General features: G+C 48.4%; 1 protein-coding gene across 2 annotated transcripts in view; it reads left to right on the top strand.

Annotated features, from left to right (window-relative positions):
* The window catches only part of NFATC2 (nuclear factor of activated T cells 2), a 77,518-nt gene that overhangs the window by 27,857 nt on the left and 36,099 nt on the right, over positions 1-13,562 (top strand). For both annotated transcript variants that reach the window (XM_040080158.2, XM_058422735.1), the window contains exon 6: positions 4,651-4,791. In XM_040080158.2, the coding sequence (XP_039936092.1) occupies positions 4,651-4,791 (141 nt within the window). The remainder of the gene's footprint in view (positions 1-4,650; positions 4,792-13,562) is intronic.

The raw sequence follows: 13,562 nt of genomic DNA, 5'->3' as shown, positions 1-13,562 counted from the left end.
AATGCCAGCTGAGCAGATCCCCTGCTCGGGGCTGAAGGGAAATGCTGTGCATACCCACAGGGATGCCTGACAGAGAAGTGAGCCGAGGCCACGGTTTTCCTGTCATTCATCACACGCTGCCCTGGTGAGCTGGCTGCAGTTCATAGAAAGTATCACACGTATCTGACACCGCTGCCATCGGTGCTTGTCACTCCTCCTTTGCGAGGACATCATAAATTATCTGCCGAGGAGGAGGTGGAGAAAAGCTCTCTATTTCGGGTGCTTTTTGCTTGGATGGCTCTGCACAAACTGCTGATTAAGTCTTGCTGGCAGCAAATTAGAAACTGTTGTCAGTCACACTGCGTTCTTCCTTGCAGAGTGTTTAGACCGCATTTTCAAGGTTTCCCCACGAGGGCTGGAAATTTGCTTTATTTGCTTGGTTCATAAATCCTCCACTGCTCCATACTCCTACCAGGAGGTAAATTATCCCATCCCTCCCATCAGAAATTTGCTTCTCTCTGGGCTGTGTTGCTGGTGTCTCCCTGGCTGCTGGAGATGTCTCCTGCCCTTGGTCCTCCCGTGGCTGCCCAGCCTTTGTCTTTCCCCATGCTGCAGAGCTCAGGATGCTTCAGGGAGTGATGGAGGAGGTCAGACTCTCTCAAACGTTACTGAGTGGGATAAGTGTTGAGCACAGCAGCTCTGCTCCTATCAGTCCTACCGCAGGCAGCTCGTGATAAATAAACCCAATGTGACAGCAAGGATGAAATATTTCCTTTGGCTCATTGAGGTTTGCACTGAGGTGGAAGAATTAATCCTGTAACAAATTACACCTCTGCTATTTCTTCCAGGGCTCAGAGGGTTTTTAGGAGCAGATTTTTAGATATCCTGCTCTATCTGCTCTTCTCAAACCCCACAGGAATCAGTGGCTGCCTCAAGAGCCTTTGGAGGTTTGGAAAGGTGTCAGGGGTGGTGAGTCCCAGCTCGAGGGCTTACAGCAAGCTGGGGCTGCTCTGGGTAAGGACAGAGGTGTCCAGGGAGGGATCTGAATATTTTTTCTGGTAAGGTCACTGCACTGGGGTGCCAGCTGTGACCCCACCCCTCTTAAACAGCCACATTTTTGGTTTGTTGGCTTGTGAGTTAGTCAGAGGTAGCGGTGGCTTTGTCCTCACTGAGCCTCAGTCCTGCTCCTCCTGATCAGGGGATCTTATCACAAAGACAAAATCTCTCTGCTGTCTCATTGTCAGCACTGGGGACCACAGGAAACCCGAGATCTGGAGTCAGTGCTGCAGGTGCTGGGGAGAGTGTGGAGGGGCTTCACTCCAGCAGGAGTTCATGAAGGAATTATAGAATATCTTGGCCTGGAGGGGACCTTAAAGCTCATTGTCCCCAGGATCCTCATGCAGTGCCACCCCTGTCATGGGCACGGACACCTGCACTGGGCCAGGTTGCTCCAGCTGAGAGTGTCCCTTGTCACCTCCCAGCAGCAATGGGTGCCACTCTAGTGGGGGAGATTTGGAGCTGCAGCAGACTTCTCCAGGTAATCAGTTTTCTCAAAATACCCTTTTTTTTTTTTTTTTTTTTCCTTTTTTTTTTTTTTTTGCCTAAAAGCCAAATCTCCTCTCTGCTGCCAAAGGAGAGGTGTGGGTGCTGTGGGCACCTTTGCTGCCATGGCACAGTCCCTGGTGGTCAGTTGTGCATCCCCTGTGAGGTGTTCAGCCTGCTGGCCCGGAGATTTAAGATTTCGGCCACTGGCACAGGCAGGGGGCTGCAGGCTGGAGCCCTGAGTGGAGAGGGTGCAGGGGAGCCTGGGTGGGCTGTGGGCAGCAGGGGCTGCTCCCTGCAGGCTGAGCTCTCTGGAGGTGCTGCAGGGCTCTCAGACAGTGGCTCCCTTTCTGTCTTGTGTCACTGAGTGCATTGTGTTTCTTGGCACCACGAATCCATGACATCTTGATTTGCAAACAGTCAAATAAAATAGAAAAATAATGTCCCCCGTTAATAGGTTGACACACTGCTTCAGGCCAAGTGTGAGCATTTCTATAGCATTTGCTTCGCTGCCTTATGTCAGTAACTGTTGCTATTGAAAGTAAACACCCCAACTGGTTAAATCAACAGTGTTTTGTTTATTCAAAGCTCATAAACTCCAGTAGCTGTAGGTCACTTTATGAAGTGCCAACCCCTGGGGGAAGAGAAGGAGTAGTGTGAAATTATTGCGTGCAGTGCACCCATCATGAGCCTTAGAGGAAGGGGATTTATTAGCAATTAATATTTCTTGCAGAGGAAAAAAAAATAATCCTATTGAGGCAGCTCCACACTGAACCTTGGACCTCTGTGCTGGTGGAAATGGGGAAGGGGGTGAAGCCTTCTTACACGCTGGGGTGAAAAAAAAAGAGACCTTGGAAAATGAGAAGTGCCTGGGCTTTTTATTATTGGAAAAGGATTTCAAACCACCCAAAGGGAGGAGAAGGATTCAGGTCAAACAGGGCAGGGAAGCCCTTCAGTGTGGTGTCTGCACTGGGGAGCTCAGCTGGAACTCCTCCAGGTGGGATCATTGTGAGCACATCAAAGGCATGGGGGCTTTGCACACCCTCGTCTGGGGCAAGCACACCTCTGGAGACGCCCAAAGTCATCCTGGGTGCAGCAGCTCCAAATGGAATTGAGATGAGGCAGAGTCACTTCCAGGCTAAAATCTGTCTTTTCTTATGCCAAAAAAAATCCTTGGAAACCACTGATCTGTGGGATGGCAGGTACCAAGCTCTCTGTTAACACAGTGAAGCTGGAAAGAGATGTAGGTTAATCTGGAATTTTGATGCTTTAGGATGTTTTGGCAGTGAAATTTGGTGACTGAATAGGAATAAAGAGTGTCCACGGCAATGCTTAAATACTTCAATGTTTTCTCTCGACTGTTGTGGACGTGCTTTTTTGATGATTGTTATTTACTCTTAAGCCTTTGGGGTTACAGGTCTGTCTTTGTGATAAATCCAATTAGGAACTCATCGAAAGTGTTAGTATTTTGGAAAGCCATGTGAAAGAAATTACCAGCTTCTTTGAAAATAATCTGAATATATATTCTTAACTGGCAGTCCAATTATTAGCCCAGGTGTTATATACTTGAAAAGAATGAGTCCTGAGGTAGTTTTAAATAGATTTCAAAAATGCCTCTCAAATGGCATAAGAAAGTTACAACTATTGAATTACCTCTGTTCTTTAATAAGAGCAAAATCTCTGTCTCGTGGCTGAAGGGCTCAGCAGAGCTAGAAAAGTTGCTAGGAAAGGTTTAACGCTTGAGTTTTCTCACCAAATATTCCAACATTTTCTCCAGGTGACGAGAGAATTTCGTCTTTGCGAGGGTTGCAGAGCAGCAGAGCAGTGCCAGGTCAGGTCACAGCCTGCCTGGGTGTGAGTCAGGGCCAGCACTGCACATCCAGGATCACATTTCCTCATCTCTGCCTCAGCAGCCAGCGGTGCTCAGTGAAGACACAAGTGCTCAGGGTCTCTGTCAGGGAGAGCTAAACTCCAGCCAAGGCAGCTGGGAAAGAGATGAGCAGGATCCTCTGGAGGCCCTTCCAGTTGGGGTGGATGAATCTGGAGGAGTTTGAGTGCAGGTCATGAACTCGCAGTTCACCAGCCCCAAGCTGCTGCCCACCTGGTCTGCTCACAGGGAAGCTCCTGATATTTTCCAGCTGTCTGTGCTGTAGGAACAGTTCTCACATCTTCGCTTTCTTCGGCTCCCGCCGCCTGAGAGCAAACAGTTGGGACGGTGCCCAGGGCTCTCCAAAGCTCCTCTGACCGTGCAAAGGCCGTTTTAATGGGAGCAGAGGAAAGCAGGTACAGAGATGGTGCTGTCCCGGTTTTCTGGCTGGGGAAAGAGAGAATAACTTGCTAAAGTCACGTTCCAAATCCGTGGCCAAGAACAGTAAAGACCTTAGAAAGCCTTGGTGACGTCCGTGTCCATCTGGATCCCACCCTACCTTTCCTTCCCTTGCCTTTTATAATCTCAGTCTGCGACACAGACTCGGTCTGTGACACTGGGCCCTGCTCCTCAGATGTTCAGGCTTCTGCAGAACGTGCTTGGAAAAGCCCTGGGCTGCAGCAGTCCTGGTGTGACCCCTCCTGATCCCAGCTGGGGCTTCGTGGCTGCCCCTCCAGCGAGCCCAGGGCTCGCTGCCACATGGAGATGGAGATGGAGCTGTTGTTGGCAACCCCCTGTGCCAGGCCCTGTCCTGGGGGAGGCACTGGGATTTTGGAGAAGTGGTTCATTTTTACTTTTTTCCCCCTCTGAAGGAATTCAGTGTTATTCAGTGGAATCCTCTGTGCAGGTGGAATTTTTGGGCTCTAGGGCTGTAGTGTGCCTGCACTTGAAAATTTGGCCGTTGACTTGGAAACAGGCATGGGCAAGTTTCAGCTCATTCATCCAGGCTGTCCTTTCTCAGGGACAAGAAGCAGGGCCAGCACAGCTGAACCGCTCGGCCAACTCCTGAATGTTTCCAAATAAAATGCCTTGAGTAAGTTTATTTTTCCCTCTCGGACCTAAATTTAGCACCCTGGAGAAGCTGCTTTGGCAGTCAGCGGATGGTAACGATGACAAGATCAATCTGTGGATAGTTCTGGGAAGATTTGGAAAGTCCTGGTAAAACAGAGTTGGTTTCATTCATGTTTGCAATTTGTCCACAGCCCAAAGGTCTGCTCATGAGCTTCCAATGGTTGAAAGACAAGACATTGACAGCTGCCTGGTTTATGGAGGACAGCAGATGATCCTCACCGGACAGAATTTCACAGCAGAGTCCAAGGTGGTGTTCACAGAAAAAACGTCAGGTAAGAAAGGGTTTTCCTAACTTTCCCCAACGGGATAAGGCAAATCTGTAGTGCCAAATCTCATCATAAGATTTGTGCTCGTGATTAACTCTACTCAAGTGAGCAGTCCCAAGTTCATGTAAGCAAAACCACGTGAGTAAAGTCAGACTTGGGAGCAACTGTTTGTGTTGTTGCTTCACAAGAATCCAGGCACTGGGAACCAGCAGAGACAGGATTTGCTATCAAAGGAAGGAGATGAGCACTACATGTTCCTCTGTGCTTGTTTACTCTCATGTTTAGTGAATGCTACTGTAGAAATCATCATTGAAATGAACATTTTTTTATTGGTGTGAACTACAGGCAAAGATTGTGTTTTCTTCCCTTTAGAAATCTGTGGAGAAAGAACAAACATAATGTGTTTTTTATATCAAATTATTTTTATGACATGCAATGAGATACAAGAATCCATCCCTTCTCCTTCCATGTTTTTTATTGTAAGCTTTGTGTTTCCTTTGTGCTGTTAAGAAAACTTGGTGCTTGGAAGTTTTCTGTCAGCGAACTGAGGCAGAGGCATCTTAGGTGATATATCCGGTGACTTGCAAGGAGTTTAAGAGATTGCTTTGCCCACGTGAGCAGCATGTGAATGATCTGTGGGGTAATGCCACTGGAAAAAAGTGAGAATGGAGCCAAAAATGAATGTACATTCATGAACGTGCATGGGCACCAGCTGGTGACGTGGGGGGAAAACCCATTCTGTGGCTCCCAGCTCCCTCCCACAGCAGCAGCAAGCCAGGCTGTTTCTGCAGGTATGAAAGGCTCTCTGAGGAGCTGTGGAGGTTCAGATGAGCCTGTGCAGTCAGAGGAATTCTTTTGGCACGCTCTGTTTCCTTTCAGGCCCATGGATTAATTCCTTCCCGCTGTGCTGCCACTGTTCCACCGTGTCAGCGCCTCGGGAAGGTCCATGGGAACATCTTGGCAGCCTGCAGTGCCACCTGTCCCAAGAATGTTTTGCAGCAGCTACAGGAGATGATCTGCTCCGAGGAGGTAGCTCTTGATGCCATTTCGAGGAAACATCCCAAATGCCCTGCCCCTATTTCCGTATAAGAGCAGAGAAGGCTCTGGCTGGAAGAGATGTTAGAAAGTAAAAAGAGCAACAACATTTTCCACACTAAATCTAAAGCTTTTCTTTGCTGCTGGGGAAACTGCAGGTTTTTTTTCCTCTTGTTTTACCTCCTGGTAGGGGAGAGACAGGACTTATCCCAGCGGCAGTGCCCAGTCTGGAGCAGGGATTTGCTTGCTGGTGTTCCATATCCTGCCTCCCCCCCAGCCCTCGGCCTCTGCAGGCAGTCTCAGTCTGCTGGACTCCGAATAAATGATTGGCAGAAAGGGAATTCAGAGGATGGGAGGTCCAGAGTCCAATCCTTGGGCTGAATCAGAGGGATTTGTGGTTTGCAGTGGGTTATCTGGGGGACTGAGTGGTTCTCTGTGTTCCATAACGCAGCAGCACCTCTGACAGAGGTGCCCTGAGGTGCCTTTAAATGAAGATTGCTTTTTTTAAGAGGTATGTCCTAAGGTCAGGAAGGTTAAGAAGCTGAGCTGGATCATGCATGGGCTGAGTGCAGCAAACTGAGAATTGCTTTGTGCCCGCCTTGTCAGAGGTTGATGAGTGTCCCAGCTCAGCTGAAAATCAGCATCTTGTGCCCCTGGGGCTTTCAGCCTCCCTCATTCTGCACTGTAGACAGCTCTAAACACCTCTAGGATGTCTGCTCGTGGTTGCCACTGCCTGGGGATTGCTGCAGGAGCCCAGAGCAGTGAGCCCCGCTGGTGTGGATGGAGCAGTGCCTGGCTGGAAGGAGGAGCAGCTCACCCACAGCTCCCTGCCCTGCACAGCCCGTGCAGAAGGTGCTGATGAGCTGCTCAGGGGCAGGCTGGGCCACAGCCACCACGCTGGGGGCGGATGGCAGCCCAGCTCTGCCCAGCTGCAGCGGGCTGTGCCTCTTCCAGAGCGCGTCGCTGCCCCTGCGAAACAATCACACCTTTGTCAGGGCAGGAAGATGCAGCAAGCTCGCAGGGGAAGCTTGGTTTGCTTAGGGTTTCATTTTAGCAGCTCACAGGCCTTGTCTGTGCTAGCAAGTGGTGCTGGATTTCCCACTTTTGCCACCGGTTTGAGCCGTGCTGGTAACAGCAGGGCTGAGAGCAGCGCTGCAGGTAACCATCCCACAGCCTGTGGCACGCCAGCCTCCACAGAGCTCCTTGGCTTGGGTGTCTGGTGTTTAAGGTGAGAGCAGCAAGGCTCTTTTTTCCCCCCCAAAAAAAATCTTTCTGCGAGTATTTTAGCGCAGCCAGATTTTCTCCTGTTCATTGTCCCACAGACTCCAAAGTCCGTGTGTCCCTTGGATCTGGGTGAAGCAGGTTCTGGGAAGGTGTTGGTCACGGGCTTCACTAAACTGAGGAAGCTGCTCTTTGGGGCCACAGCTGTAAATTAGCTGCCATCCCTCAGGGGAGCACTCAGAACCTCTTTCCATTTCATCCGGATCTTGTAGACGATCCCTCACCCACCGTTAACAACGCAGAGCAACGTGGAACTGCTCACACACAGAAATACGTGGCTCCGTGAGCAGCGATGGACAGGCTTTGCCTTTTCACAGAACCGCAGATATGTGTATTTTTTCCACAGAAATACCTGGAAAAGGAGGACAATCCCCTGACTTGTGGGGGGATGTCGCTGTGGAAGTGAGTGTCCCGTGTCACGCGAGCCGCGGGCTGGGGACAGGGCTGGGACAGTCCCAGCTCCGGCTCACGACAGGAAACGGCAGCAGGAAACGGGGTGAAGGGGCTGCAGCTCAGCGCTCTGGAAATGCTCTGGAAATGCTCATGCATAAATAGCATCGATTTTCTGAATGCTAAGCTTTATCAAGACACGTCCTTCGAGTTCGGAGTTCTTTTTACTGTTATCTCTTGCCCACGCTAGATCATTAAATGTATCTGCTGTGAGCCAGGGGAACTCACAAATTCCCTAAGCCCAGCACACAAAAGCAGAGTTTGGCTGACAAGAGTTTGAAGATCTGAACTTGGAGACATGTAGCTGAGCCCAGCTAAATTAAAGTAGGTCAGGGGAAGCAACTAGATTGGACTGTATTCTTTTAATTTTGATCTGGAAGGGAAAGCTTGAAAAGCTGTCTTGGAGCTATCAAGGACTTGGAATAGGGTGAAGGTCAAGGGTGTTAATGTTTGGTTGGGGCCCAGATCTTACAGTTCAGTTAAAAAAAGAAGAGATTTGGAATTCCCCCTTTTATTTATTTTAATTGTCATGTAATAATTTGCAAGTCAGATGCTGGTTGCATTGTGTTTACTCCCATTTGTGTACTGGTTACTGCTGCCCTGCTGTCAGTGAGAGAGAAGGTTCGTGTTTCTCGGGGAGAAAAGTGCAAATGGACTGTGATTTCCCCAGCCAAACTCTTCTGGTGGCCACATGGACATGGTGAATCATCGCTAGGACAATGTGGGTGGTGGAGGAACAACCCAAACACAACGTCCATCCTTGGAGTGGCTCCACCGTAAATCTCCAGCCTGGGCCAGGCAGGGTGAGGAGAGGAGGTGCTGCCTGTGCCCTTTGGACGGGGGCAGCTGCCAGGGCGCCCAGGTGTGGACGTTCACAGCCCCTGTGACAGAATGGATCTGTGCAGCTCCGGAGCCCAGCGGCGGTGCCTGGACGCACTCGGACGTGCCCCGGCCAGGGCAGGGTCAGGCTCTGGTGCTCAGTGTGGGGCTGAGGCTCGAGGCTTTGGTCTGCACAGTGCCCAAGATGCTGCAGCCCATGTGCTGGAAATAAGGCACGGAACATGCCAGGGGATTCCAGGAATGCTGCAGGACGGTGCACTACAGGACACTGAGGTGGGAAGGCACCAGGGCACGTTTAGTGTCAGGAGAAGGTTGCTGCTGTGTTGGTTTGGTGATAGGATCATGCTCTTTGTGGGAGAGGTGAAAGGAAATTCCAGCAGTGTTCCCCTTTTCTGCTAGGCCAGTTCCTCACCGTGCTCCAGACAGGGAGCTGAATCCCTTTTTGTAGTCTGACAGTTTCACGAGTGATCCAAAAACTCCTGGGGAGTGCAGAAAATAGCAAACTGTTTTCAGCAGTTAACTGTGAACTTAATAATGCAACAGTAATGATGCAATTTTCTCAGGCAAATTCAAGATAAAATAGACAAAAAGCTTTTTAAAAAACTTCCAGCATTTCCCCAGGTTCATTCCAAAGAGATGTTTGCTACTTGAGCAAATAAACAACTTTAAATATTGAATGTGGGGGTAACGAGTATTAATCAGGAGCACCGGTTTGCCTGGTTCTGCTGTGCAAATTAGAACGTTTCAGGGTAATGGGGCACCTTGTGCCTTTCCTTGCTGCTGTAGCTGCTGAAAGCCAGCAAAGCTTTCTCCCCAGAGGTTTCCCCCTGGCTGGAATTTGCTGCCTGCCCCAGGTGTTCTTGTAATCCTACAGGGAAATCGCCTGGCCGGGGATTCCAGAAAAACACTGCAAAACAGGAAAAAATCTAAGGCTCACACAGAGAAAAATGCAGAAGAGTGTGGCTGCAGAAACGGAGTTGCCATAGCTGTTAGAGACTCAGCGAGACAGGGTGGAATCCAGTGTTTTGGAAGGTTTCCCCGCATGACACAAGATTTTGGAATTTTACAGCTGGTAAATCCTTATTAACACAGGCAGCCACTACTGGCCTGGATTCCCTGGCTCGCTGTTTACTATGGGGGCGCCTGATGGAAGCGTGCCTGGTCCTGATTATTCAGCTTAATTGTTTAGGGAGAATATTAAAAAATAATCATAATTCTTGGCATAAACAAAGGGCAGAGGCAAGCTCCCATCACCTGTTGACAGAAAATTGATCATGAAGAAAGCTGGCATGGGGAGTGGAATTCCCTGTTCTCCCACTTAGTCATCGCATCCTGGTGTGACTCATTTTATTACATGGAGGTTCCCAGTGGTTTTATTTTGAGAGAAGCTTTTGTTTAATAATTTGCACACACACACACACACACACAAACACACACTTATAATCTTGAAAAAAACAACAAATCTATTCTGTTGAATTGGCAGGAGGAATCATCTGGAAGAGCTCTGGAATGAAATACTGCTCCTCCTGCTTCACCCTTCGACTACTGTATTTATGTTTTATTTTAATGTGAACTGAATTCCGCAACAATAGATGGGGAGAAACCTCCTCTAGACTTGTTCACGCTGTGCAAAATGTCAGATTTGGGGCTGGGCTGGCTGGTGGATGACTAATCCATTGCCCTTTTACCTCCCAGACCTTGCCTTGTGTCTTTGGCCTCGGTGACTCAAACTTCTGTCCTCAGTGCATTGCAGGCACTGGCCTCTGCCCGTAACAAACACAGCTCCATTAACTGCAGTGGGCAGTCTTGCTTCAGAAAGAAAAAGAAATCCATGAAAATGAAGCTCAGGAATGAATTTAATAGTTCTCATTTTCATGAGTTTTAAATACATTCATGCTGTGTTTGCTGTAAAGTTTGAAAATTATTTTGAGGCAAGAGCTTAGAAGGAGACAGCTGCTCGGGACCAGCTGCTGAGCAATCCTGTGCTGACCTGAAGCAGAGTAACTTCCCAGCTGAAATCAGAATTTGTCCCTGAATTTGTCTGGAATTTGTCCAGAGCAGCAGAGATTCTGAGTGAGGGTTCCCTGTAAGGTTTCTGCTTCCCAGAGTGGTTCTGTCCTTCTGGAATCCATTTGCTGCACTCCTTTTCTTCTCAGGGTGGCTCTAAAAACCCTTCTTTGCTCTCCAGAGACGTCTGTCATCTACTGATAAAAGCTGACTGATAATTGTTGTGCTTTTTTGGAAGACCTTCCAAGAAACAGAGTGAGTGGGGGCAATTCCCTGCAGGAATTGCAGGGGGAACTGTGCAGAACTGTGCAGTCACAGCCCTGCCCCTCTGGTCACCAGGCTGGGTTTCTTTGGGGAGCCAGTAACAGGTTGTTCATGAAGTAATTTGTGTAATGCTTGACTGAAAAGCAATGTACATTTGCAGGCCTAAAATCACAAGCAGGCGTGGAATCCCATCCAGAATCAGCACAATAGTATATTTAGTCTTCAGCTGCAGAGAGCTGCAAAGAACATTTCCTGAGCCTCTCAGTCCATCAGTCATGCTTGTTCAAATAAAGCAGTAAGTTTGTTTCCCTGCTAGTTACTGACCCCAAAGTCATGAGTAAGGGATCCTGAATAATGTGTAAAGGCTGTAACTGGTTCAGAAAACCTTTAATTGGCTAATTAAAAAAAGTCCTGTGAGGGGCTGCAGAGAATCACCCCAAATGTTCCTAATGCAGACTGACGTTTTGATTTCCCCCAGTTTGAAGCAAGGCTTTTGGTATGATCGCAGTTTGAGGTAGAAAGGGTAGAATTACTTTCTTCCAGCAACTCATTCATTCCCCCAAAGAGTGCTGACACAATCAGATCTCTCATCGGGGTTTAATGCTAAGTCTCATAACCCTGAAGCAGCACAAAAATCTCTATTTCCTGAACATTTCACTGACCTGTGGTGTTAAAGACTTGCCAACTAAGACAAACCATTAAACGAGCAGGGAACCACAACAGTAAAAATATTGCATGAGGCAGCCATGGCTGGTAAGACCTCAGGGTCTAAATCCAAGCATATTTTATCATCTTGAGCACAACTGTTGCCCTTTCCAGAGGCCGGGATTGAATTCCCTGTGGTGGTGGTACAGTTTGAAGGGCACCACACACGTGGACCTGGCACAGGGTTCCTGAGGGATCCTTTGCAGTTTTCTGTCCTGTCCATCGCTGAGGCAGGTTTAATTCCATGCAATAAGCAGCTATCTGCACTCGTAGACTTTAGATTCAGTTGTTAATCAAGCTGGGGTTTATTCTCCTCTGTTTCCAAGCAGGAGCTGTTTGTCCCGTTTGTGGCGTGACAGAATTACGGGGTGATTAAGGGCAGAAGGGATCTCTGGAGGGTTGAGCACAGGCTCCTGCTCAAAGCTGAAGAGGTTTCTGGTGCCCAGGCACCGCCTCATCCCAGGGAAGGGCTTTGGTGGGACAGGATTTGTACTGGGGGCCGTGCTCCATTGTCACATCAGCCTAAGGATTTTTAGTACATCCTTACAATAAGAGCCCCGTTTTTCTTGAGGACTTTCTCCAAACATCCACTTTAATTTCCTCCTGAAAAAATTTTGCATTTCTGCACAATGTAAAGGCGATAAGCGTGTTGACAGTTTGGTGCAGGTTTTCTCTATTCAGAATTTCCTGAAATGATCCTGAGACTTCTCAGTTTATTCCTCCTGCTCTCCATTAGCTCCCAGAGTGTGCATAATCACAAGTTTTCTTTTCATTACCAGGAAAAAGAATAGGTTAAAGTAGAGAGGGAGACTTCTGAATGCAGTTGTATTTTTCATTTTCCTCACAGCCTCCCTCATCCTCCTGCCAAAAGCTCCCCATAATGTGCATATCCAGAGCAGTTAAAGGAAAAGCAAATATTGATTGTCTCGAGCTAAAGTGAAGCAGTGAGACAGATGGAGCCACATCATCATATTTAAGCATAAAGGTCAGGGAGTGAACTGCAGAGTGGTTAAATTCGACAGGGCTTCAGTGCTCAAAGAACAGGGATTGCTGCTGCTGACAGATTTGTTAAAAACCTGTTTAGCTGCCACAAATATGGAATATATCCAAACAGAAGCATCTATCATGGTTGGAATGATAACCCCAAATGCATTTACTTCTTGTTTGCCTTTTCTCATTCTTACTTTTGACCCGCACAGACTTTGGAGTCAGCCTGAACACCATTTGATTTTTATGCTTGGCTTCATCAGCTTTTAGTGCAATTTCAGTGGCTCAGTTACTAAATCAAATCCCCTGTGGTTGTGGTTGCATGTGTTCCTCAGGCTGCTTGAATGTGGCGGATGACTTGGAGGCTGGTTTCTGCTTTAGTTCGTGCATGTTGGACCAACAAGTCCTTTTGATTTCCACCTTCTTTGTGAAGTTAGTGCTGTTGTATCTGCACAGACTGTTTGAATTTGGCAGAACAGAAACAAAGATGAAAACATTCTGCCTGGAGCAAAACCAGTGTCAAATATTCCTTGTTGTCAGGACATCTTCATCTGGCGTTGCTGAGACAGCTCTCATGTGTGTCTCTATCAGAGCTCTTACTTTATGATGTATTTTCTTGTTTCCTTTTCCCTCCCCTTTTCCTCAGAGAACTCTAAAAAATTATCCTTTGAGGTGTTCAGGAGTGTGGGGATGTTCCTTAACACACACGGTGATGGTTTCTTTTCTCAAAGGTCACCTAGAAGAGGAATCTCCCCATGGAGCATTTACTGCCTCGCAATCAGACAAGGATTTGCTGGATTGACCCCCCAGTATTTTGGCTTCCCCTTTCCCTGTTTCTGTCTCAGCAGCAGCAAGGACTTGGCTGCGTTACCAGGGCTGGGGATTGAATATAGCACTGGCCAAAGTGGATGCTTATGTTCAGTGACATTAAATAATGGAATATTTTCCGTGCCTTTGCAGCAGTCCCTTGGGATGTGCTGGCTCCGGTGACACAGCTTTGCTGAGGCCATCCCAGCCCCAGGGTAGAAAACACAACTGGCTCACAGGAGGGACCTTCACACTCCAAAAAAGAGAGAAAAACTCGGAGTTGTCCTGTGTTCCCTCCTTGCAGCAGGAGCAGCTGGAAGCCTGGGATCTCCTGCTGGAGCCACACTTCCAGCTGTTCCCTGGCTGTCTCCTTGCCCAGCAGGGCTGGGTGCCCCCTGCCC

This window comes from Hirundo rustica, chromosome 16 (genome assembly GCF_015227805.2).
Source record: "Hirundo rustica isolate bHirRus1 chromosome 16, bHirRus1.pri.v3, whole genome shotgun sequence".
Taxonomy (NCBI): domain Eukaryota; kingdom Metazoa; phylum Chordata; class Aves; order Passeriformes; family Hirundinidae; genus Hirundo; species Hirundo rustica.
Note: the sequence above shows the minus strand (reverse complement) of the source record. Positions and strands in the feature narration are given on the sequence as shown.